Raw genomic sequence first — 25,878 nt, 5'->3', positions numbered from 1 at the left:
GAAGCTGTCTTCCGTATTAAGCAGCACGCTTTCGTTGAGGCGAGACCCAGCTTCCCACAATCTATAACTCTCTCGATTGAATAGTGCAACATTATAGAGATATTGGTTTCTCTCCCTCTCCACCTCATGCTTTTATATGTTGTTAAAAATAAGAAATAAAAAAAAAAAAACTATGCAATTTTGGGTTCCATCAACAGAAATTGTGCATTCCATTAAACTACCTAACTTAGACCTACCATGAACTATTACAGCTATTAAGCCTCAAACTGAAACAAGATCATTGTCTAAGCATGGTAGCCACGCTCATAACATTCCCAGTAGGTGAATTGGGAAGCTTTTATCACTCTCATTGTCACATTTTTCAAAATATTGCTCCTTCCTACCTCATTGAAAGGCATACCGTTGTAAGAAGAATATGTAATTGTAACTTCTAACCACGATGTGTGCTAGTAAACTTCAAACTTGGAATTTTAACCAGGACGTGTGCTAGCAGACTTCTAATCAGAACGTGTGCTAGTAGACTTCTAACCAAGACGTGTGCTAGTAAACATCTAACCAAGACGTGTGCTACTAGACTTCTAACCAGGATATGAGTTAATAGACTTTAAATTAGGATGTGTGCTAGTAGACTTCTCACCAAGACATGTGCTAGTAGATTTCTAACCAGGACATGTGCTAGTAACTTCTAACCAGGACATGTGCTAGTAGACTTCTAACCAGGACGTATGGTAGTAGACTTCTAATCACGACGTGTGCTAGTAACTTCTAACCAGGACATGTAATAACAGAATTCTAACCAAGAGGTGTGCTACTAAACTTCTAACCAGTAGGTGTGTTAGTAGACTTTCAATTAGGACGTGTTTTAGAAGACTTCTAACCAGGACGTGTGCTAGTACACTTCTAATCAGAACGTGTTCTAGCATACTTCTAACCAGGATGTGTGCTAGCAGACTTCTAATCAGAACGTGTGTTAGTAGACTCTTAACCAAGACATGTGCTAGTAGACTTCTAACCAAGACATGTAATAAGAGACTTCTAACCAGGATGTGTGCTAGTAGACTTCTAACCAAGACATGTAATAAGAGACTTCTAACCAGGATGTGTGCTAGTAGACTTCTAACCACGACGTGTGCTAGCAGACTTCTAATCAGAACTGTGCTAGTAGACTTCTAACCAAAACGTGTGCTAGTAGACATCTAACCAAGACATGTGACACTAGACTTCTAACCAGGATATGAGTTAATAGACTTTCAATTAGGACGTGTGCTAGTAGACTTCTCACCAAGACATGTGCTAGTAGACCTCTAACCAGGATGGTGCTAGTAACTTCTAACCAGGACATGTGCTAGTAGACTTCTAACCAGGATCTATGGTAGTAGACTTCTAACCAGGATATGAGTTAATAGACTTTCAATTAGGACGTGTGCTAGTAGACATCTAACCAAGACGTGTGCTACTAGACTTCCAACCAGGATATGAGTTAATAGACTTTCAATTAGGACGTGTGCTAGTAGACTTCTCACCAAAACATGTGTTAGTAGACCTCTAACCAGGACGTGTGCTAGTAACTTCTAACCAGGATATGTGCTAGTAGACTTCTAACCAGGACGTATGGTAGTAAACTTCTAATCAGGACGTGTGCTAGTAGACTTCTAACCAGGACATGTAATAACAGACTTCTAACCAGGATGTGTGCTAGTAGAATTCTAACCAGAACTTGATCTAGCAGACTTCTAACTAGACGTGTCCTAGTGCACTTCTAACCAGAACGTGTTCTAGCAGACTTCTAACCAGAACGTGTGTTAGTAGACATTTAACCAGGACATGTGCTAGTAACTTCTAACGAGGAATATGCTAGTAAACTTCCAAACTTTGAAATTCATCAACTTTCAACACTATTATAGTTAGAAGTAAAAGAAAAACACCATATAAATGTACTAGCCGAGCTGTTATTGTTCCTAATCAGCAAGTTGAGATGCTCACCATTCTCGTTCTTACATTTTTCAAAATATTGCCCCTTCCCCGCTTTGTTCTCTTGCATTTCGTTCGAAAAAGAATGTGCAGTTGGGACTCCTCATCAGGACTGTGTATTCTAGTAAGCTAGGTACCCGAAGTAAGCCATCAACTAGTCTCGTTCTCATACAGGGGTGCCCACAAAAGGGGGTATGACGCAAACTGCGTCATTGAAATATTGGGGGGGGTAAAAATCTATATAAATAAGTTTGAGAGGGTCTAAAAATTAATCGAAAAGATTTTTTTTTTCAAGGAAGAACACCTACGGATAGGCAATTGAGGGGGGGGGTGCGTCATGGACATGAGGGGGGGCACCACTGGCTCATATAAATATATTTGAAATATTGCGGGAATCGAAGAAAAATCCTAAAATTATTTAGAACCTTTTGGTAAAGTAGTATGTATTCTCGATATGTTTCCCGTTGAAAATACAAAGTATGGCAATTAGGAAATGAGACTTTGTTTTTTGCTGCGAAGTTAGTTTCGGGACAGAAGGTTTCCATACGTATGATCTTCGGAAAACGTGCGGAAATTTCAGCTCGGCCAGTCGCAAGTGTAGCGTGTGATTCGACTGTCGCAAGTGTAGCGCGTGATTCGACTGGTGCTGTGATACCTAGTCACAGTTTCAACAATGAAGCAAAGAGTGAATATCATATTCTGTTTGCACTTAGGAAAAACCCCAATGGAAACATTTGAGATGTAAAAAGTTTATGGGTACAGTTGCCTTTCTTATTGTCGTGTGTTCGAATAATATGAGATGTTCTGTACTGGTATGGAGTCTGTAAAAGACGAGGAGCACTATAAGCGTTGCTGCGGGGTATGCCTTTGCACACCTTAATAAAACTTCGTCAAAGTCAATTAAATTTTAACCATTTCCCCATATATTTTTCTTAAACTGCTTGATTTTTCCCCCTCAATTCCTCAATTATCATGCATTCATTGAAATAACATTTTATCTGATTTTTATTACACTTAAAACCCAATAAAATAAGTACGTAAGAATGTTGTATTGTGAGGGTGGGTTGGGTTTTATTACTTTTGTGTATATCCATATGAAATGTTCTCGCTACACCTATGCGAGCACTCAGGTCCAAGCAGGTCTATCAGAAGAACTGAAATGATCGACGCAGTTCGAGGTATCATTTTGAATTATGAAAATTCAAATCTGAGGGTACTATCACATGTCATAAGGATGATTAAGGACGCCAAATAATGACGATGGATTTGAAGAAACAGAAGCTGTGGATACTTGTAGTTTTCCACAGACTTCCTGTCAGCACTGAACCTAACATGCCATTCAAAACACACGGCAATGAGAGAGGCATTTGTAATCATAAGATTTTTTAACAACTCAAATCGTCTTGAGTATGGGTTCTCCTTCTCCTTCTACCTTTTCATTCTACCATTTCGTTCAATATTATCATCATCGGCTCCCTTATCCTTGAAACGTAATCATGAGATCTTACACTTAAAAATAAAATCAAATATTTCCGTTAGAGTTTTTCCCAAGTGCAAACAGATCTTTTCGATGTTCACTCTTTGTTTCACTGTTGAAACGTTGATGACGTTATCACAACACTAGTTTGTACTTAGGTGCGTCACACGCCATATGGGCAATCAATGCATGTGTTCCCAAGGCTTGTGCAAGATTTATCTGTACGAAAAATTTCTGTACCAAAATTAATTTTGCAGGGGGGGGGAATCAGTCTCGTTTCCTAATTGCCGCACCGTGTGTATTGCTAGTACTTCTTTCTGTGGTGTTTGTTTCGTGTGATTGCGTTTAAGCACAACGTGTTCAGTGCAGTATGAAATGGTTGTCCCTTTACAGTTTTTTTTTCCCTCCACAATAATCGTGTTTAAATTGGACTGTCAGAATCCATTTAGAGACCGGTACTTACTTCGTGTTTGACTTATATTGCAGTTGAAGTCTTTTTATTATTTTTCTACGAGAAATAATGTGTCTTTGTCGGTTGATTTCGAAGCCTGTAATCCACTGATACTTGATGGAGTATCCAGCAGCGCTGGGAGAAAACGATGATCTGTTGTAGCTTCCAGAGCAATTGCAGAGATCAAACGTATTTGCCGTACCTTGAGCTCTTCACACAAAGATAGTTCCATCATTTCGTTGGACTTTGACATGCTTTTGTAGTCTATTACTGACAGGGCCTGGGTTTACAATCCTTGTCTGACTCTTTTAGTGGTTTGAAATAAAAGCAAAAGTGTGCTGTGTTATGTAGCCCCTTTGAAGCATTTTATTTGCTCCCTGTTTCGGCATTGAAAGCTCAAACGAGGCAGGTAAAAAGTGAACAGACAGAAGAGAAATTGATTACACAATGTGCTTTCTCCGACATAGTTGCCAAACTATGTTAAATGTTTCCCATTCGATGTAAAAAAATATATATCTATAAAAATAAATAAAATGAAAGTTTTAGTTTTATATTCCATACTTATGCCCCTTACCCTAAGGGGACGGATGATGAATGAAATTATGAACTAATTGGTTCAATCATACGGTAGGAAAGGAAAGAACCCCGAGAAATCCACGCACATGATGTTTTCTACCACAAATTCGTTTGGACACGGATCAGAGGTAAGGGTTTTTCGCAATGTACGAAATCTGTCAATAAAGTAACGAGACAAGTTCGAGTACGAGCAGTTTCTAACGAACTGATATATGATCGCCTTTCCAGTAGTCCTCTTGTGCCTATACATAGCTACTTAGTAGTCCTCTTGTGCCTATACACAATACTCACTAGTCCTCTTGTGCCTATACATACCTACTCACTAGTCCTCTTGTGCCTGTACATACCTACTCACTAGTCCTCTTGTGCCTATACATACCTACTCACTAGTCCTCTTGTGCTTGTACACCTTGTCTCAAAAAGGTTGAGCGCATTCTTTATTGGTATTTTGAGGCAAAAATTTTCTAAGTCCAGCTTCGGGTATCTTCGGGAAAAAGTAAGCCAGGTTCGAACCTCCAAGCCAGCCTTTGCAATCGGGAAAAAGTTTGCAGATGTGTTTTTCTTCTTTCATATATAATAAGACTTGTTACCAAGTGTTTAAAAAAGCAACATTGATTGAAATACTTAATGATACAATATTTCGAAACCTTTTATTAATGTGAGCACATGCTTGTTTGTCATTTAGCTCTCTATACGTAATGGAACATTTAAATACGTTAAAGAATCTTTCCATATGTAAAAGAATGCTCAAAATTAAGAAATAGAACATAATTATCGCCTGAGTACTAAAATAAAAGTTAAAGTAGAACAGAAACAGCGTTTGTAATGGATATGAATGTCATAATTATCTTGAGATCCGTTATACATCGCTAGAAGCTTAGTTCTAGAAGTCCTTGTGTTAGCTCATTGGTAAGCTGTCGGATTTCAAATCATAAGGTTGTGAGTTCGATTCCCATCTGGGTCAATACTTTTTTAAAATTATATTTTCCGCAATGCATGAAAAATTATATAAAATAATTACATTAAAATACATAAGTTGTTTATATATAACATAATAGTTGCAGAACATAGTAATTATTATGTTTAAAATATAACATCTGAGATAATTTTCACAGTAGGTCGGTATTATATATGAGGATGTAAATACAAGTTAAGAAACTCGTTCAATAGCAATAAATAAATCATGTAGTGTATTTATTTGCAGCTATTTGTCATATAGAGAGTAATTCTCAATATTCATAATACAGAATGTCATTTATGTTCTTGAAAAGTTATTCGATGCATAAACAGAGGGTATAAACAGAGAATCCAAAGTCGGAACGCTCGCAAAAAAATTCATGAACCCCAAAGGTCACGTGAGCAGACTGGAATTGTCCTTATGAAGCATGCCACAGCAGAAAGTCTTTACATAGATTTTCAATTCAATTCCTGATATATGCTTTTACAATGTGGAAGTGGTGATGCCTTGAGTCGCCCTCTCTCGCTCGCTCGCTCGTTCACTCTCTATTTATACAGAATATAAAAGTGGATTTATGTGTGTGTTTCAACATAATTCTGATATATCTAGAGCAATTTTAACTATATTTCTTACAGTCTGGAAAAAGAGTACTGTCGGGATACATATCAAAAATGCTAGAAACCGTTCGATATTAGTATCGAATCCATAGTTTCGTGGTCGCTTAGGTGAATAGCTCTACTTTCAATTCAAGTCCAATTAAGCTCCCATTAGCACCCAGGGTGGTTACGTAGCGACATAAAGATATCGAAATCAACCGATATTAGAATCGAATCGTAAGTTTTCAGCGCCGCTAACAGTGCAGCATTTCCCATTAGTCCACATTAGTCCCATTGCCTAGAGAGCAACATATTTGCAGAGTGCAAATTTTAAAACTTGAATAATATTTTAATTTTTTCCGTATGAAAAAGTTAAAAATCATGAGCAAATATACTATTTCACGAACAATCCTCTTTTACTATTCTAATATGTTTAATAATAGCGTAAGAAATGTAATAGTAATTCAGAACATGTTTCACAGTTGTTATTTTTTGTTACATAGTTGTAGCTGTAGCATGTAGTGAGTGGAATTTAACTGTAATAAATTCACTAATTAACCATATTCGAATTAAGTTTTATTTTTAAGTTCGGAATGAAGGGGCGGAGAAATATGTAGTTATTGGGGGCACCGAGCTATTCTACATTTTACTTTCAAGATCTCCATTTTTCTTTTGTCATTTGTTCCTAATGAAAAAAGTTCAGTCACTTTTGGATTGTCATAGGATAGTAGGAGTTGGATTTTGGGATGCAGCCTGTGAGATTCTAGAGGAGCTAACTGCTTGAAAAAATATTTTTGAATCATCTGTAACATATGAAATAAGGATATGTATCATAAAAAATTGAAAGTAACTATGTCTGCGTAATCATCACGGTCAAATTGCAAAGTCAAATGAATTGACGTTTGGTATATAATCAGGCTCCAATCCCAACTGGGAAGTTATCATACGCGTGTCACTTTCATTATAATACATATCCTTAGGGGGAGTAGAAGTCCGAATTTTTGCGAAAAATTTAGTATCTCACAAGCCGTTCAACTGAGAGCTGAAATTCAGCATATAACTCTTTATTAAAAATAAGGAGAATATGCCCTGGCATTTTTTAAAATTGTCTTTTATGAGCGGGGGGACGGGGGTGCATTTTCTATATATTGGAAATTGGTAGTGGGTTGATTTGTAAAAATAATCGAAAACGATTGATATTAGTTGAGAAAAAAAATGAGTAATGCAAACTAAAGTTCTTTTTAAATTTTATACCCACTGCTTTCTATTTATAATTGCTGAAGCTGGTGTTTAATATATGGAGCGTTCCGAGAAAAATGGCCATAAAATTTGTATTCTAAACTTAATTACATGGGCATTTTCAATTAGTACGGCATGCTTAATTATATAGAAAATTAGTTTATCTTTTTTTTTTTTTTACGTTGGTCTACTTTTCCTTGATTCGAAACTTTTAAATTTCACCCTATTTTCTGCTGAAATGTGTCTGTAAGGCAACAAAGAAATAATTACATATGATAAATTTAAATTCATTTTAATTCGAAAGATGAAAAACACTTTGCCATTATATATCGTAAAGGTCAGACCCACCAGTATTGTAACAAAGAGGTGCTTGAGCCAATGACGGTAGAAATTCAAACTCCAATAAGTGATAATTTCACAGTCTTGTTTTATTACAAGTGTAATCTCTTTAGGCAATGGAGAGGAGGACGTGGGTCATCGGTCAGAGTTGATGTCGATGGGTTTTGGTGGGTCGGAGTTGGTCGCAATGGTTCAGAGTGGTTCATAGTTGGTGGTGGGTCAGAGTGGATCACGATGGTTGATGGGTCAGAGTGGGCCAATGGGTCATTTGGGTGATGGGTGATAGTGGGTCATGGTGGGTCGTGGATCAAATTTTCATTGACCCACACCATCTCTGGTTAAAATTGTACTAAAGATAAGAGGCACCAAAGATGCATGTCGGCTATTATGCTCAAATTTTGCGCATGGATAGTACTCCACCAGAAAGCAATAAATCTGAAACGGTTCACGGTATCACCTCCTAGAACTCGAGATGTAGGGGTTTGTCTGATTGGCTAAATTAAGACGTCAATGATTTATCCTTCAACAACCAAGCTTTTTATGATCGTTTCCGTGGGGAAGTCAGAAGAACACGTGCCTAGTAATCGTAATATTGATAGTTCGCGTCCACCCCGGGGTATTTGTTTTGTGTTTTTTTGATTCACCTAAATATAAACAAATCACACATATAGGCATTTTAACATATTTTGGGAGAGTAATTTTGTGGTTCGTTGGCGTTTCATCGCGTCTCTGCCGCTGGTAGTAAAGTTTTCAAAATCGAGCTGGGGCCACCACGGATCGTCGCTGCGGGGCCACCAATTTCTGGCGAGAGGTCAATAGTTGACCATCTGTAGTCCACCGACGCTTACAGCTTAGGGTAATGAACGATGTCCTTGCCTTGTAGACTTCATGACTACCGACGTCGGCAGTCAACTAGCTTTTAGTATTCCTTTACTAACCATATATCGTTTATGTTTGTACACAGTGGTGTCATAATAATAATAATAATAATAATAATAATAATAATAATAATAATAATAATAATAATAATAATAATAATAATAATAATAATTATTATTATTATTATTATTATTATTATTATTATTATTATTATTATTATTATTATTATTATTATTATTTGTAGTAACAGTAGTATAATTGATGATAGAATAATTATTGTCTATGTATTGTCTAGGTAGGACTACACACAGGATTTGGTTCGTTTTGGTTCGACTTGACTCTAATCCGAGTCGAGTTGAAAGATATTTTTCGCGCCAAGTCCAAGAGTAGACCTCAAAGATGTCTGTTTCGAGTCGAGTCGAGTTTCAAAGAAAAGTCGTTCGTGCCCATCCCTACTAATGAGAGCTTAATCGGAGTTAAGCGAAATTGAAAGTCTCACTATTTATCTAAGCGACCCCGAAAACTATGAATCTAATATCGATCATTTTCTAGCAATCTTTTATATGTATCCCCCTCCCATTCACCATAGGTAACCTGACAACACTCTTTTTGAAACTATAAGAAATGTGATTAAAATTACTCTAGGCCAGTGGTTCTCAATCTAATTCCTATCACGATCCCCTTTTATCACACGCTCTTGCCCGCGACCCTTTTATAATTTGTTTTATAATAAGCTTGTGTGGGATTTTTAACATACCTATTTCTATAATAGTAGAATCCATTTTTTTTGTTTATAGTGAACAGTGCCATGGAAAATCATTACCCGGGGCGAGAGTATAGTACGATGTCACCGTATATATGAGTGACGTCGACAGACTAGCTACGAAGCGCCACCATGATTGGCACGAAGCTCAATAACATTTTCAAAATAAACCCTACCTTTCCTTAATTTTGAGCACATTTTATTACGTTTTTCCTTCTATTTTACACATGTGCACATGCACTTTCCTAACATGAGTAACACACTTCCTCCGAAATGTGTGGCCCCTTTTTTCGGCGCCCGGCACTGACAGTGGATACAGTAACTGTGATATCTATATTCCCAACGACGAAGATGCTGGTTCAAGATGGATGTTAAACTCCTTCATTGAAGACGTCATTAACGTATCTGATTCCACAACTTCTTGACCAAATAATAGAATGATCATGCGACAAGTCTTTGCAACTGGTTTTCTGTTACGAAGACTTGGACAAGTTCTGCCTGATGAGGAGAGAAGAATATCCTGGTCTAGTGATTGCTGCTTTAAAAGTAATAATTCAATTTGCTATATCGTACTTGTGCGAAAGTGTGATTTTTTATGGTAAACATTAAAACAAAGATAAGAAATCGCTTATCAGTTGAAAATGGCTTGATAATGTTTGTCATGAAGATTGAACCGGGCATTGCTGCACTAGTGAAATTACACCATGCTTAGGTATCTCATTAGGTTTTAATTTTAATTGTATTTCAATGTGCAGGTTTTGTTTCATGTGTATTTTTCTAGTTTTCTATATACAGTTCTCATTAGTTTTATATAATATCTCTTTGATTTAAATTCATTTTTAAACAACTCTACTAACCAACTCTATGGTCTATGGAACCCGGAGGTTCAATGCCGCGTTCACAAAAACTCTACACTGACTTCTATCCTTAGCCAATTGGATCCAGTTTCTACTTTGTATTCTTATCTCAGCGAGATCCATCTTAAAATTGTCCTCCCATCTGCGCCTAGGTCTTCCTAATGGTCGTTTTCCGTTTGGTCTTCCAGTCAAGACTTTGAAAGCGTTTCTACTTTCTTCCATTCTAGCTACATGACCTGCCCACCTAAGCCTCCTAGACTTGACGACCCTAACAATGTTGGGTAACCGTATAAATTATGTAGTTCCTCGTTATGAAGTTTCCGCCATTCCCCATTCCCGTTCCTCTTGGGTCCGAATATTCGTCTAAGGATCTTGTTCTCAAATACTTTCAGTCTATGTTCTTCCCTCAGAGTAAGTGACCATGTTTCGCAACCATACAGAACAACAGGCATGATTATCGTTTTGAATATTTTAAGCTTCAAATTTCTCGACAGAATTCGCGACGACAAGAGACTTTGAACCGAATAGTAACACGAATTCTACACCCTTTGAAAATGTTCAGTAGACTTATTTTTTATTGTTCTTTACAGTGTGTATAAAAAATAAAAGTATGCCTATCAGAACAAAATTAAAAATAATATTTAAAAATAATTTCTGGTATTAGATTCTAACTATATTTATCTCTTCCGCCTATCTTCGCGATCCCCTAGGGGCCGCGACTCCCAGGTTGAGAAACCCTGCTCTAGGCATACATGAGTTATGATGGAACATCCATACATACACTTTTATATGTATAAATGCAGATAAGAGAGAGTTGAGAGAGAGCGATTAAGGAATTACCGCTCTCAATCTCTTCACTTTACTTTTGCGATTCGTGAATTTCTTACGTGACAGTTTGGGGCTAGCTAGTTTTTTTTGACTTGAACCACGATCCGATTTTCGATATGCTCTACCTAAATGCTGTAATGCGAATATTGAGAAGTTATCTGCGATGAAAGTAGCTGCAAATAAATACATTACATAACTTATTTATTGCTATTACACGATTTTTTAAATTTGTATTCAATATTCACACATAACACACCGACGTTCTGTGAATACCTCAGATGTTATATTTTAAAGATAAGAATTACTTACGTCGTGAAATGATATGAATATATATATTCAACTGATATATACAACTGATGATATGAAAATATATATACAACTGATGAATTGTAATGTAACTATTTTATGCATTGAGGAAAGTAGAATATCATAAAAGAATGTCACCTGAATGGGTATCAAACTCACGATTTAAACGCTCGGTGGTGTACCACTGAGCTAACATGACCGCTTTTCGGAAGCTGCTTCTGAAATATAACTGAGCTCATACGTAAATGCTCTTTTCCGTATGGAAATCACAATGACGAAACGAGAGTGTGAATACATAGTCTCGAAATATTGTATCATTAAGTATTTCAATCAATGTTACTTTTTTCTACACTTAATACCATTTCAACGGAAAAACATATCTGTACATCTTTTCCCGATTACTAAGGTTGGCTTTGGAGGTTCGAACCAGCAGCTTTAGTTTACTGTTTTCCGAAGATACCCGAAGTTGGACTTCGAAAGTGTTCGTCTCAAAACAGCTATCATCATATCGCTCAATCTGTTTGGTATATGGTATATGTTTTTATACGTGTAAAGTCAGTATAACAATTCATTCTTTAAACAGCTTTTCGTATGTATTAATATTCCTTTATAAAAACTGTTTTTAATATTATTATTACGGCGCACCATTTTCAGATTTCTTTCGTGAGTCGTTGACCAAGTCGTTCGCCACCAGCGTTGCCAGACTCACAGCTCGGAATTATTCCACACCCTGATCGAACTTATGCTAGATTCGGTCAAATTATGCTAGATCCTCATAATTACTAATTCAGGAGTTAAGAAAAACGAAGTTGAGATACGATAACGTAACTTAAAATACACAGAGAGCAAGAATGCATGGATAGAACTCAATACTTCACGCACCAAAATTTTAACTCAACTAAACTACTGCAGTCGTTGCCAGACTCAATGGCGTATATATCGTATAAATGAATGCAAAGTTTTTGTTTACATATTTTGAAAGAAAATTACTTCGCAGCATAAGCGGAGTTGGGAATCGTGTGCTGGGGGCGGCAGATTTTTGGTCGGTCTCGGAGCTGTCATTTCAGGAATAAATATGATCATGAAGTCAGAAATAAAGATGGTGAAGTTGTCAAAAAGTTGGGGGGAGAATGGCCCCCATAGCTCCGCCCATGCCTTGGAGTTAAAGGATTAGAAAACCCTGGGTGGAGCCACAAAAAAAAAGAAAGCCCAAAGCCGTTCCGAACTTACTTCGGAAAATAAGACTGCCTGTATGGTTTACCGAGTGTATGAATCAATGGAAGAGGATACATTTCTGCCGTTCTTTTTCTTCCCACGACCAACTTCTTTCTCATCTCCAGGTTTTACGGCTTTTTGATAACTTGCTGGAATTGTGCTAGATTTGGGCAGGATGCTAAAAGCAAGATGCTAGATGCTAGAGACATGCAAATTATGCTAGATCTGGCAACGCTGTTCCCCACAATAGGCGTGTCGTGCAAGTAACCAATCACACGCCAGGTACTAGCTTTTACCTATTGCTTCCTTCTCACAGCTCAGAACATTGGTAACTATGGATAGACGTACAGCAGTAATTACTTTATGGGAGTTGGAAGGTTATTCTGCAACTGCAGCTAGCAGGCGAGTAGGTGTCCCGGCCTCTACAGGAAGGCGATGGATTCGGAAATATGGTGCTACAGGTCAGACTGGTAATTACGATCTCCTGGTCGTCCGCATGTGTCAACCGAAGCCCAAGATGCGAGATTAGTAAACGAAGCCCGGTTAGACCCACTAAGGACGTCTAGACAGCTAAGGGAAGCTTCTCTCTTTCCTGGTAGTAAGCATACAGCTCTGCGAAGGCTTCGTCATGCTGGGTTACGTGGCCGTGTTGCTGCCGTGAAGGAAAAACTCTCAGACGACCACAAAATTTACCGTCTCGCGTTTGCACAGGCGAATGTGGGTCTCAATTGGGAAAACGTAGTTTTCTCAGATGAATTCATATTCACAACATCAAAGGAGGGACGCCGTTTTGTGTATCGTCCGAGAGGCACCCGATATGACCATGGATATGTGGCTGCTTGCAATCGCAGTGGCCATGTATCTATTTTATGTTGGGGTTGGATTTCCAGTCGCGGAGCAGGACAGCTTCATAGAATTGAAGGACATCTGAACAATGCTCAGTACTTAGACATTATCAGTAATATCATGGTGCCATCTGTACGAGTATTTCAGCCTGAGGGTGTAATTCAGTTCCAGCAATACCAGTCGCCAATACATACTTCCCGTGTGGTTCAGGAATGGTTCGCAGGGTACCCTGAGATTTATTTAATCGACTGGCCGCCTTGTGGAGCAGACCTCAATCTCATGGAAAATATGTGGGCAGAAGTGAAGCGTACTCTAAGGGAAAGTTGGCCTGAGGCAGATCCACCAAGAACTCAGGATGACCTATGGCATCTTGTTTCCGAAGCATGGCTGGAGGTAGGGGAAGGAGATAGATTTGTCACCCATGTAATAGATTCCATGCCCAGAAGAATGGAGCGTGTAATAAATTCAGAAGGGTCTTGGACACAATATTAATGTCCCCGCCTAAACTCCCGAAAACAGCCCTTTTCAGGGCTACCTAAACGCTTCTGAAAATATTTCTAGAAGTAAACCACGCCTTGTATCCGATTTCTGTGCAATCCTACTAACAAAAGACAGGGGCGGATCCAGGGGGGCGATCGGGGCGATTTCCCCCCCCAGAAGAGGAAACTTTCTTATTTTATATATATATAAATAAAACACATCCCAAAGTTTGGAGCCCTTAAAAGTAGCAGTGACAACCCACCGCCCCCCCCAGCAGTCGGTCCTGGATCCGCCCCTGCAAAAGAATGATAATTAGCTGTAGGCTTTGAACTCAAGACCTCTTCAGTGGCAAGTCCGTACTCTACCAGTGAGCTAACATGAACACGCAAACCCAACCTGAAGAAACACGACTTTCAATTTCTGGTATTCGATGACAATGATGCTCATATACTTTGCAAATGTTGTATTCAACTTGGGATATTCCGCAACACACACACACACATAAACAAAGCGAGAGAGAGAGAGAGAGAGAGATGAATACACAAAAGCATATTCAACCTATTCGAATGAGACTCTAAGTAACGACATTCCGTTCTAAAGAGAATTTGTGTTTCTTCCCGTGACGTTAAGGGGATCGGGAAAAGTTATGTGTTTTGAAGCAGGATACGACTTTGGATACTCTGTTTATACACTTTCTATATCCGTAGGAATATACTGTATTTGACGAATATAAATAACATACTGTAATGAGAATATTCAGAAGTTAAATCTGTATGACAAATAGCTGCAAATAAATACACTACGTAACTTATTTATTGCTATTAAACGATTTTCCTAACTTGTATTTAACATTCTCATATATAATACCGACCTACTGTGAAAATTATCTGAGATGTTATATTTTAAACATAATATTTACTATGTTCTGCAATTATTATGTTATATATAAACAACTTATGTATTTTAATGTAATTATTTTATATAATGTTTCATGCATTGCGGAAAATATAATTTTAAAAAAAGTATTGACGCAGATGAGAATCGAACTCACAACCTTATGATTTGAAATCCGACAGCTTACCGATGAGCTAACACAAGGACTTCTAGAATTAAGCTTCTAGCGATGTATAACGGATCTCAAGATAATTATGACATTCATATCCATTACAAACGCTGTTTCTGTTCTACTTTGACTTTTATTTTAGTACTCAGGCGATAATTATGTTCTATTTCTTAATTTTGAGCATTCTTTTACATATGGAAAGATTCTTTAACGTATTTAAATGTTCCATTACGTATAGAGAGCTAAATGACAAACAAGCATGTGCTCACATTAATAAAAGGTTTCGAAATATTGTATCATTAAGTATTTCAATCAATGTTGCTTTTTTAAACACTTGGTAACAAGTCTTATTATATTTAAAAGAAGAAAAACACATCTGCAAACTTTTTCCCGATTGCAAAGGCTGGCTTGGAGGTTCGAACCTGGCTTACTTTTTCCCGAAGATACCCGAAGCTGGACTTAGAAAATTTTTGCCTCAAAACACCAATAAAGAATGCGCTCAACCTTTTTGAGACAAGGTGTACATACCTACTCACTAGTCCTCTTGTGCCTATACATAACTACTCACTAGTCCTCTTGTGCCTGTACATACCTACTCACTAGTCCTCTTGCGCCTGTACATACCTACTCACTAATCCTCTTGTGCCTATACATACCTACTCACTAGTCCTCTTGTGCCTGTACATACCTACTCACTGGTCCTCTTGTGCCTATACATAACTACTCACTAGTCCTCTTGTGCCTGTACATACTTACTCACTAGTCCTCTTGTCCCTATACATACCTACTCACTGGTCCTCTTGCGCCTGTACATACCTACTCACTAGTCCTCTTGTGCCTATACATAACTACTCACTAATCCTCTTGTGCCTATACATACCTACTCACTAGTCCTCTTGTGCCTGTACATACCTACTCACTGGTCCTCTTGTGCCTATACATAACTACTCACTAGTTCTCTTGCGCCTGTACATACCTACTCACTAGTCCTCTTGTGCCTATACATAACTACTCACTAGTCCTCTTGCGCCTGTACATACCTACTCACTAGTCCTCTTGTGCCTATACATACCTACTCACTAGTCCTCTTGTGCCTGTACATACCTACTCACTAGTCCTCTTGTCCCTATACATACCTACTCACTAGTCCTCTTGTGCCTATACATACCTACTCACAAGCCCTCTTGCGCCTGTACATACCTACTCACTAGTCCTCTTGTGCCTATACATAACTACTCACTAGTCCTCTTGCGCCTGTACATACCTACTCACTAGTCCTCTTGTGCCTATACATACCTACTCACTAGTCCTCTTGTGCCTGTACATACCTACTCACTAGTCCTCTTGTCCCTATACATACCTACTCACTAGTCCTCTTGTGCCTATACATACCTACTCACAAGCCCTCTTGCGCCTGTACATACCTACTCACTAGTCCTCTTGTACCTATACAACCTACTCACTAGTCCTCTTGTGCCTATACATACTTACTCACTAGTCCTCTTGTGCCTGTACATAACTACTTCAACGGTGACATCATTGCTGGTAGCAAGACTGGAACTAATTTTCCGAAATGCCACGGAAGAACTGTCTTATAGGTTTCTGGAACTATTCTGTTCTTTCAGAATGGTCTTTTTGTGAAGTATTATGTGTCTAGGTACCTTACAACTAAATTCATTAGTCCTTGGAGATTCAAGCTATTGAACTCAATCGAGTACCAAGTAAGGTACAAAATAAACTCCAAGCCAGTTTTTATATTTTACTTATACGGGATGTTAATGGAGTAGATTAACAAACTGTATGAAGTATAATTCTTCACATTGAAATAAGGCAAAAAAAAAATCATTCGGGTATTTATTGAAAAGTACATAGTTTCGCAGATAGGATCGTCCATTAGGGCGGCCTAATGTGCAGGTCTTCAGTTCTTCTAGTGACCAATACACGTATGTTGGAAAGTGGATAATTTAATATTTATAAAACACTGTCAACTTGGCCTATCAAGTTGCTTCTAAGACTTGATATCGTGCAGAAATTTGAGTAGTGACAATGCCTTCAAAATTTATGCACCCAAATCTCCAGCTTACAAGAAATTACTTTTTAAATTTTTTTTAGTTAGTACATACTACAAGGTTCGTTTTCTAAAATGTTATATTCTTTATTGTCTAAGGTATTCACATTTTTTAAATTGTGAGTAGTGTAGTGAAAGCCCTGAAATATTGAAACCAGTTTTTCCTGTTGATGCATATAATAATAATACAGTAGGAAGTCGAAAATCCGAACTGATTGGGACCACAGGTAGTTCGGATTTTCGAAAATGACCAAGAAAATGCCGTTTAGGCTTACATATACTGTACGGTATGCTCTTCTATCGATATAGTGGTTATTCAGTACATACAGTAATTACAATACCGTACGTAAGGCTACTTACATTTAATGTTTCTGAAGAACCTGCTCGTACACTAAATTACACTGATCTTGTAGTCACATAAAACTTATAGGCCTAAGAGAAAATAAAAATAAAAATATGTATGACAAACAATTCCATATTAATGAACTTCTGTAAAAACACTGACTTCACACAATGTCGACGGACACACTACTGTTTGTTTATCGCTAGCGTTAAGTCAAAATGTAAAAAGCTTCTAGGGACCGCGTTGGGATTTTTTACGTTCGGATTTTTGACGTTCGGATTATCGACGTCCTATTGTAATTAAAAAATATGACAGACGGAAGCATTTAAAATTAGTTTTATCTATAAATGTTGAGATATCAAAACGTGACAAACTAAAGTACGAAAACAAATTTTACACATAAACGGAAACAGATGTAAACGCTGGGCCGTAACTTGTGGGGGGCAGGGAGCAACTTCCCCACGGAAGCTTCCCGCCGTTCGAGGGGGCCAATTTTAAGACAAAATTTTCTTACTCCATATATGAACGTGAAATTATAAATGAAACATCAAACAGATTCACTACATTACATAAACAAAACAGCATTAAAAAAGGTAAATAAAACAAAAATGTATAGTGGGCCCATTGCAGTAAAGAATGTCTAGTACGAGGGGTCCTAGAAATAATATTTATTCGTAGGGCTTTGAGATTTGTCAATATTACCCCTTAATTAATTTGTCATGTATGGAACGGGCCCAGGAGCGTGCGGGAAGGCTCACAGGCTCCGGGAGCTCACAAAGAGTAAGAGAAATATGGAAAGTAGGAGCCTATTTTCAAATTTTGCGAGAGGATCGAAAATAACTTTTTCCAGGGGCCCAAATATTAATGCTTGCCCCCCAGGAAAAATTTAAGTCACGGCGCTGTGTATACGTAACAGACTGAAGCATTGTAATCAACTTTATGGATAAATGGAAATAGGATAAAACGTAATAGATTGAAATACTAAACCAGTTTACCTATAAATGAAATAGAACAAAATATAATGTAGTGAAACATTAAAACGTTTTACCTATAAGTACAAATAGAATAAAACATAACAAACTGAAGCATTGAAGATCAGCAAACAGTTTTACCTATAAATGTAAACATAGTAAAATACATCAAGCTGAAGCATTAAAACCAGTTTTACCTATAAATGTAAACAGAATGAAACACATCAAACTGAAGCATTAAAACCAGTTTTATCTATAAATGTAAACAGAATAAAACACATTAAACTGAAGCATTAAAACCAGTTTTATCTATAAATGTAAACAGAATGAAACACATCAAACTGAAGCATTAAAACTAGTTTTATCTATAAATGTAAACAGAATAAAGCACGTCAAATTGAAGCATTGAAAACCACTTCTATTTATACGATAAATGTTAGAATAAAATTTGACAGATTGAAATATTAAAACGTTTTACCTATAAATGTAAATAGAATAAAATGTGTCAGAGAGAAGCAGTGATGTCAGTTTTGCTTACAATGGAAATAATATGGAACAAAACAAAAGACTTTTAATTTATAATTAATTAATTAAAACAATCTTGGTTATTGCAAATAATACTTGTATTCTTCTGATATTTATTTAGTTTATTTGAATGTAAAATTGAACTTAACAGTAAGTTGCTGACGCTGATTATTAGCAACTCCTATAAACACATATCCACACGAATGGAATTCCAATTGGGTTTCAAACAGCTTTAAGTTTTCTAGTCTTCGTTCATCTTTCATCACCTTCCATCTTATTTGATGGGAAGAGGAAACTGAAAGCGAAATTGAGCTGTTATCTGCCTATGAATCATCTAACAAAGCGAGAGTGGTTAACGAAGAACAAAAGATGGTCTTTCAAATTTTTATACTTCGCAAAATGAGCTTGTTACTTAACACAAACAAAACGTTTCCACATCATCGTTATTTTCTTGTAGGTTTATGTTGTAAAACGCGGAGACTTTGATGTGTGCTTGTAGCAGAAGGAGATGAAGAGGAGGAAGAGAAGGAGAAAAATGAGTAAGGAAACGAGACAATGACCTATTTCGTGAGATGCTTCTCCATTTGTTTGATGCTATTCTGGTTCTCCGTTAAACCAGTGTTTCTCAACTGGAGGCTCTTAAACTTTTGAATGCCTTTTTTTTTTTTTTTTTTTTTTTTGTAAACCTAAAAATTGGTGCTGTTCTTAATTCAGAATTAGGATTAGGAATTAGATTTCTGGGCTTTCGCTATCTATGGCCATGTTAGCCCATCACTAAGATTAGGATTAGGAATTAGATTTCTGGGCTTTCGGCATCTATAGCCATGTTAGCCCGTCATAGGATTAGGATTAGGATTTAGATTTCTGGGCTTTCGGCATCTATGGCCATGTTAGCCCATCACTAGGATTAGGATTAGGAATTAGGTTTTCGGGCTTTCGGCATCTATGGCCATGTTAGCCCGTCACTAGGATTAGGATTAGGAATTAGATTTCTAAACTTTCGGCATCTATGGCCATGTTAGCCCGTCACTAGGATTAGGATTAGGAATTAGATTTCTGAACTTTCGGCATCTATGGCCACGTTAGCCCGTCACTATAATTAGGAATTAGATTTCTGGGTTTTCGGGATCTATGGCCATGTTAGCCCGTCACGTATGACATCCCTCAGTGCTCACACTGTCCGAGGAATGGGAGAGGAAGCGGTCTGAGACCATTCTGTGAGATATCATCGAGTGACGGATTTAGCTCGGGGCCAGGGGGCCTACGCTCCCCCAGTTTGTTTAGTGACAAGCAAGGGAGCCCATGTTGTGGTTTCCAGGGGGGGTAAATATAGGCGAGGTTTCAAATATAGTTTCAAATTTTGCTATAACTAATGTAAAAATTCTATTGGGCTTTCGATATTCCCAAGTACGATTTCCTCTTAGGGTTGCGAGCGCCCCACCTTGCCTCCCCTGATGGTCGCCCTTGGTGACAAGAATAATTTAAGCTATTTTATATATATTTTTTTGAAAGTTTATAGTAAACTCATGATATACCTATCATAGTCTGGTTTCTGGCTGCCCCCAGTTTTTACCTTGTAGATCCGCCACTGATATCCCAGTATTTGCTTGGTGTGAATGAAAAAAAAACAAAAAAAAAACAAGAAAACTTCACGCAGAATGACTGGCCTGAAAAGCTTTTACAATTTTTCGACCGAGTATTCCCACCAATGCTGTACTTGAACTACACTATCAATTAATATGAAATTGAAAAATGCCTCCATAAAGCTCTTCATTATGGCATCATTAAGTCATTACATAATAATAAGGTTAATGAGATATAACCTAAATTTATGATTAACTTCTAAATTTTAATTTCTGTTTAATTAGAGTTATCAAAAGATGAGACAAATCAACTGATAGATCATAACCAAATTGAGCAAAATTACATGCTTGAAGGCAGAAATGATCGTATATATAGGGGCGCACCCGTGAGGGAGGGTCCACTGGGTGTGGACCCCCCAAAAACTACGTAAGCGTAAGTCGACATACCTTTGTACAGTTTCTCAATAAAACTATGTTTGTTTAACAGGGAAATGATTGATTAGCATGAAAATTTGATCTCACACTTCATTTGTACTCTTAAAAACAATCTAGTTCTATCATTTTTTCTCCTTAAAATACAGGTGAAAGTTTTTACAGTTACTTACCGTTTCTTCAGGTGCAGAATAATATCCGTTCAATCCTACATAGAAGTTCGATCCCTCTCAACAAAAATTTCCGAGTGCACGCCTGTTTATCAGCATCTGTTTTATTGTATTTTTTTTATAAAATCATGTACACTCATGTCCAAAATTATTGTCGCATGTGTATAAATATGTTGTTGTAGGAATATAATTTGATAACGAATTCGGCCGGTATTTCTTATAATGTTAGTAAGTATATAATCGGCAAAGACATTTATGTGGAAAATTTCATGTCAAAAGAGCAGTAAATAAGAACAATAAAATGAAAATAAAACTTTCTTGTCCATTTAGCAACATTTTGTTTTACTCATTCTAATTTTCGTATTTATAATTCTTTTCCTATGAAATTTACCACAAATATACATTTCCCGATTATACGCATACTATCAGTATTAAAAGTACCCTGCAAAATCATTATCAAATTATATTCTTACAAGAAGATAGTTATAGACATGCGACAATCATTTTGGACATGAGTGTACACAAAGTCAAAGTGTGAATTGATATAGAAAATGTTTTATTTTGGATATATGATTAGTAAAGAACACTGGTGAACAATTGTTTTGCATCCAGCTTTATTTATTTATTTATTTATTGTTTTAGCTGTCGATGGTGCTAATTAAAGTAGCAGACATATCCAACGAAGCAAGGCCAATGGATGTTGCTGAACCTTGGCTCGACTGTCTTCTACAGGTGCGTATTCTTCAGCGTTCAATTAATTTCGTCCTGCGTATAGATTATGTGTTTATGATTATTTTATTTTTCATTTTATTTCCATGTTTCCCTAGCAGCACAAACAGTCGATCCAACAGTGAGAATGAAGCAGTAGATTATCTAATTCCCAATGTTAGCACTACGTTGTGATTGGATCGCTTTGACAAGCATTTGGCAACCAACTCAATTGTCAACGTAACCCCCACAAAAGAAGTAAAACTGCAATTGAAAGTACGAAGTCGAAACTGTTGGATAAATGACGGCAAGTTGTTGGTTGGCCAACGTACGCTGTAAACTACGTTGGGCCAACATATATTTTTTTTACTTTATTTATCGTACTTCCCAACGAGGCCGACTATTCGCCTACGTTAGGCTTACTAAATTATTTTCACTTATTATCTTTCTCATTACAAATAGCAAGACCTACTAGGTTACTTTCGCCTACTTCCTTCCTTGCTACAAATAGCATGATAGTACCATATATTGCAATGTTCGTGATATTTTAAGGTAGAGTGCAGTTCCATAATCTAAAAGCAATTTGGTGCCAAGGATGCTGTTTTCTCTGTAATTTTTTTTGGGGGGGGGGGCATTCAGATGCAGAAGGCGTATATGAGGATTGTAAGACAAATTGCATTCAAATTATGCCAAATACGATATTCTTAAATACATGAGCTTTGGGGAGGCCCGGGCCACCTCGCCCCCCCCCCAGGATCGGCACCCATGTTTGGTGCCCTTTTCCATTTTCTCTTCCATTACTTTCTTTCCACTCACTTTCAGTATTATCATGTTAATGTAATAATACTACTGAAAATCGCGTCATTATCCTATAGGACGTTCCGTAAAACTAATCAAATCAAAATTAAATTGGAAGTATAGCATAATCCTTTTTTTTTTCTTTCTTACAGGGCCGCGGTGGCTCAGTGGTAGAGTGTTCACCTCTAGTACATGGGGTCCTTAGTTCGATTCCAGCTCGCGCCAAGTGAGCTTTGTGGTGGACAAACATCGTGTGCGTGGGTTTTCTTGGGGTTCTCTCGTTTCCTTCCACTTTCTTCATTTCATCCATTTTTCATCATCACCGTGCCCTTTAGTCTAGGCGGCATTTACGTGGGACGTCAAACTTTATGATTTTATTTTCGTTTCATTTTTTTTTTCTTATGATTAAGTTGTAATTGAAAGCGATCAGTATGACGGACATCTCTATCTGGCTAATTAACACCAAAAGCCAAGACAGACCTTTGTCACCTCTTGGCCTAAATAGAGAAACTACATATGCATCTATTATCTTAAAGTCTCTACAAATCCTTATCATGAAAGCAAGGCCCTCAGTGTGTCAAGCACAATTTTAATAGTCCAATCGTGCTACTAGTTGTCACTAGCTGTGCTGCCTTCTATTTGATGCCAGGATATGTCGCTAGCGTGGAGGCAATGTACAGACGAGCAGAAAGCTTGGGGAGAAAACAGCTACTTTCCTTAAATGTTGGATTTTATAAAATTATATTTTTTTAATGTTTTCATCTTGGTTTACTCCCGTTTTATTGCTATTTTGCTGCATGTGCGTTAACTTGGAAAGTTCTTCCATGATTAGCGATAGAAGACAACTCAGATGCACAACGACCATTAGAGCAGTATTGTGCTGTTTTCAAGTATTTCGTAGAATGGACGTATAGATGGCAGTAGTGTAATACTACTTTCTCAAATAATATAGCTCTGAAAAATTGCTGTAATACTAGATTTCGTAAACTTACTGTTAAATTTGAAGAATAAATCATTCCAGCTATAGGTCAATTCTATAAAATATTTGAAGCCGTAGAGTCGTGCAAACAGCCTATGATCACCTTAGTTATCTGTTACATGTGATAACTGGCGTAAGATGGGAATAGTAACTAGGAAGTCTTTTGGTCTTATTTGACTACGATTTATAATATGTATGTTGATTGATGTGCAGTAGTTGATTAAAGCATTTTAATTTAAGAAAAATGTTCGTATTATTTTTAAGAATCAAAGACAAATCTTTCAACTGAAATAAGTCAGATTTATTTCATTAAAAATTAAATATATTTCCACAGGACACAGTCGTTCCACCTACGTGTAAAATCGCCCCTTCTCTAAAGACATCATTTGTCTGTATTAATTTAATTTCATTTTAAATCCATTTTGTATTAAGGTCAACCTGCATACATACAATTGTCATCAGGTGTTATGGATAGCGTTATTGTATGTAATGTGAAACGTTTAAGTAAAAAATATATTTTTTTATTTAATCTGTTATGTTGTATCCTTCCCTCTTGAAACGTAATAATGTTTGTGTTGTGTCCATTCAAGTGGGCATTTGTTCTCCTTCAGTGGACAGAATTAATTGACACAGAGTCACACTTAGTCCTTCGTGCGTGTTGCTAAGCGACATCAGTTCTTCAAGGGCTTCCCAGCCATCTAGTGGTGATTTTCCGAAACTCAACTAACAATGGAACAGTTCAAGGAGAACGAAGCTAAAGTACAAGATAACTAAATAGTTCCCATGATCTTGTCAATCTTACTATTTTATATATGCGACTATAAAAATAAACCTTATTTTTTTGAAAATGTTGGACCAAAATTGAGCAACTTAAATGCAGTTATACAGAGTGGCCCAAAAGTAGGTATACAGTCCCGTACTGATCGGTCATGACATTTTATATCATTTACTTGTTATTCATACAGGTATTGAGTTAGTTCCTTCTTTATCTGTTCTTAATGTGTTTTAACTTATACCTTAAGCTCGGAACAAATCAAAGCCAATAAATTCATTATCTTAATAAATTAAAATGTCATACTTGATTGATGCTGGTCTGTATACCTACTTTTGGGCCACCCTGCATAAGTTGGTACATAAATCTAGCTGTAAATACACTGAACTCTTGATTTATTCACGAAATTGGATGGCGCTGTAACCGTAGATAATATGCAAAATGGCCAGAAAGTAACACAAATCAACACGAAAATACTTTTGAACAGTTTTTGTTTACAATACGAGGCCTAAACACACAATTATTTACTTAATAAACAATAGTTTTCTGTACTTACAAGTTTCTTGTTTTTTCTCTCTCTCTCTTTCTTCACAAAAAGATCGATGAATTGTTTGTGTTTTCCTGTGTTATAACACCTAGTTTTTTTTATTAGTGATCGATTTTTTTTCCTTAGCAACATTTTACCACAATTGTATACTTTCGTTGTAAATTTTCTTTTAATAAATCATCGTTTTTCAACTGTGGGGATGTGTCTTATTATACAAATGTACACTCATGTTCAAAATTATTGCCGCATATCTATAAATATGTTGTTGTAGGAATATAATTTGATAACGAATTCGGCCGGTATTTCTTATAATGTTAGTATTATATAATCGGCAAAGACATGTATGTGCAAATTTCATGTGAAAAGAGTAGTAAATAAGGACAATAGAACGAAAATAAAACTTTCTTGTCCATTTAGCAACATTTTGTTTTACTCATTATAATTTCCGTATTTATAATTATTTCTCTATGAAATTTACCACAAATATACATTTCCCGATTACACACATAGTGTCAGTATTAAAAGTACCCTGCAAAATCATTATCAAATTATATTCTTACAAGAAGACAGTGTTGTATATATGCGACAATAATTTTGGACATGAGTGTACATAGTAGTATATAGATAGTTATCGCGTCTGAAACAAATACGATAATTAATGAAAAGTATATTTACCTTAAAAATTTAAGCACTTCACATGCCTCTTTATATATATATTTGGGACGTTCAAGTCAAACCTGGACTTTCCAGGTTATAAAATAAAAGAACAAACTTCAAGAGTGGAAACTACGTGTATTTTTCGATACATCCTGTGCTACACATATCTTCTAACTAATGTCTCGAAAGCTTTAGCGTAGAAAGATTCATCACATCACCACCACACCTGAACCATTTTAGGAACAGCCTGCTCCACTTCATCAATGCTACGAGTAAAATGCTGTCTCCGAAGGACTCTTTTAAAGGCGCAAATAGGATCACTTGGACCAGGCGTTCCATGCGTAGGCGCAAATAGGATCACTTGGACCAGGCGTTCCATGCGTAGGCGCAAATAGGGTCACTTGGACCAGGCGTTCCATGCGTTTCATGTTCGCAAGAATTACTGCTGTGAAATAGGAACCATTACAGTTGGGATTTTGTC

The 25,878-nt window shown here is 37.0% G+C and overlaps 1 protein-coding gene across 2 annotated transcripts in view; it reads left to right on the top strand.

Annotated features, from left to right (window-relative positions):
• Nucleotides 1-25,878, top strand: part of LOC145668959 (uncharacterized) — a 590,098-nt gene that overhangs the window by 529,520 nt on the left and 34,700 nt on the right. For both annotated transcript variants that reach the window (XM_081737250.1, XM_081737251.1), the window contains exon 10: nucleotides 21,579-21,668. In XM_081737250.1, the coding sequence (XP_081593376.1) occupies nucleotides 21,579-21,668 (90 nt within the window). The remainder of the gene's footprint in view (nucleotides 1-21,578; nucleotides 21,669-25,878) is intronic.

The sequence above is a fragment of the Thermobia domestica genome, chromosome 13 (assembly GCF_964235325.1).
Source record: "Thermobia domestica chromosome 13, izTheDome1.hap1.1, whole genome shotgun sequence".
Lineage (NCBI taxonomy): Eukaryota > Metazoa > Arthropoda > Insecta > Zygentoma > Lepismatidae > Thermobia > Thermobia domestica.
This window is presented reverse-complemented; position numbering and strand designations above follow the sequence as displayed.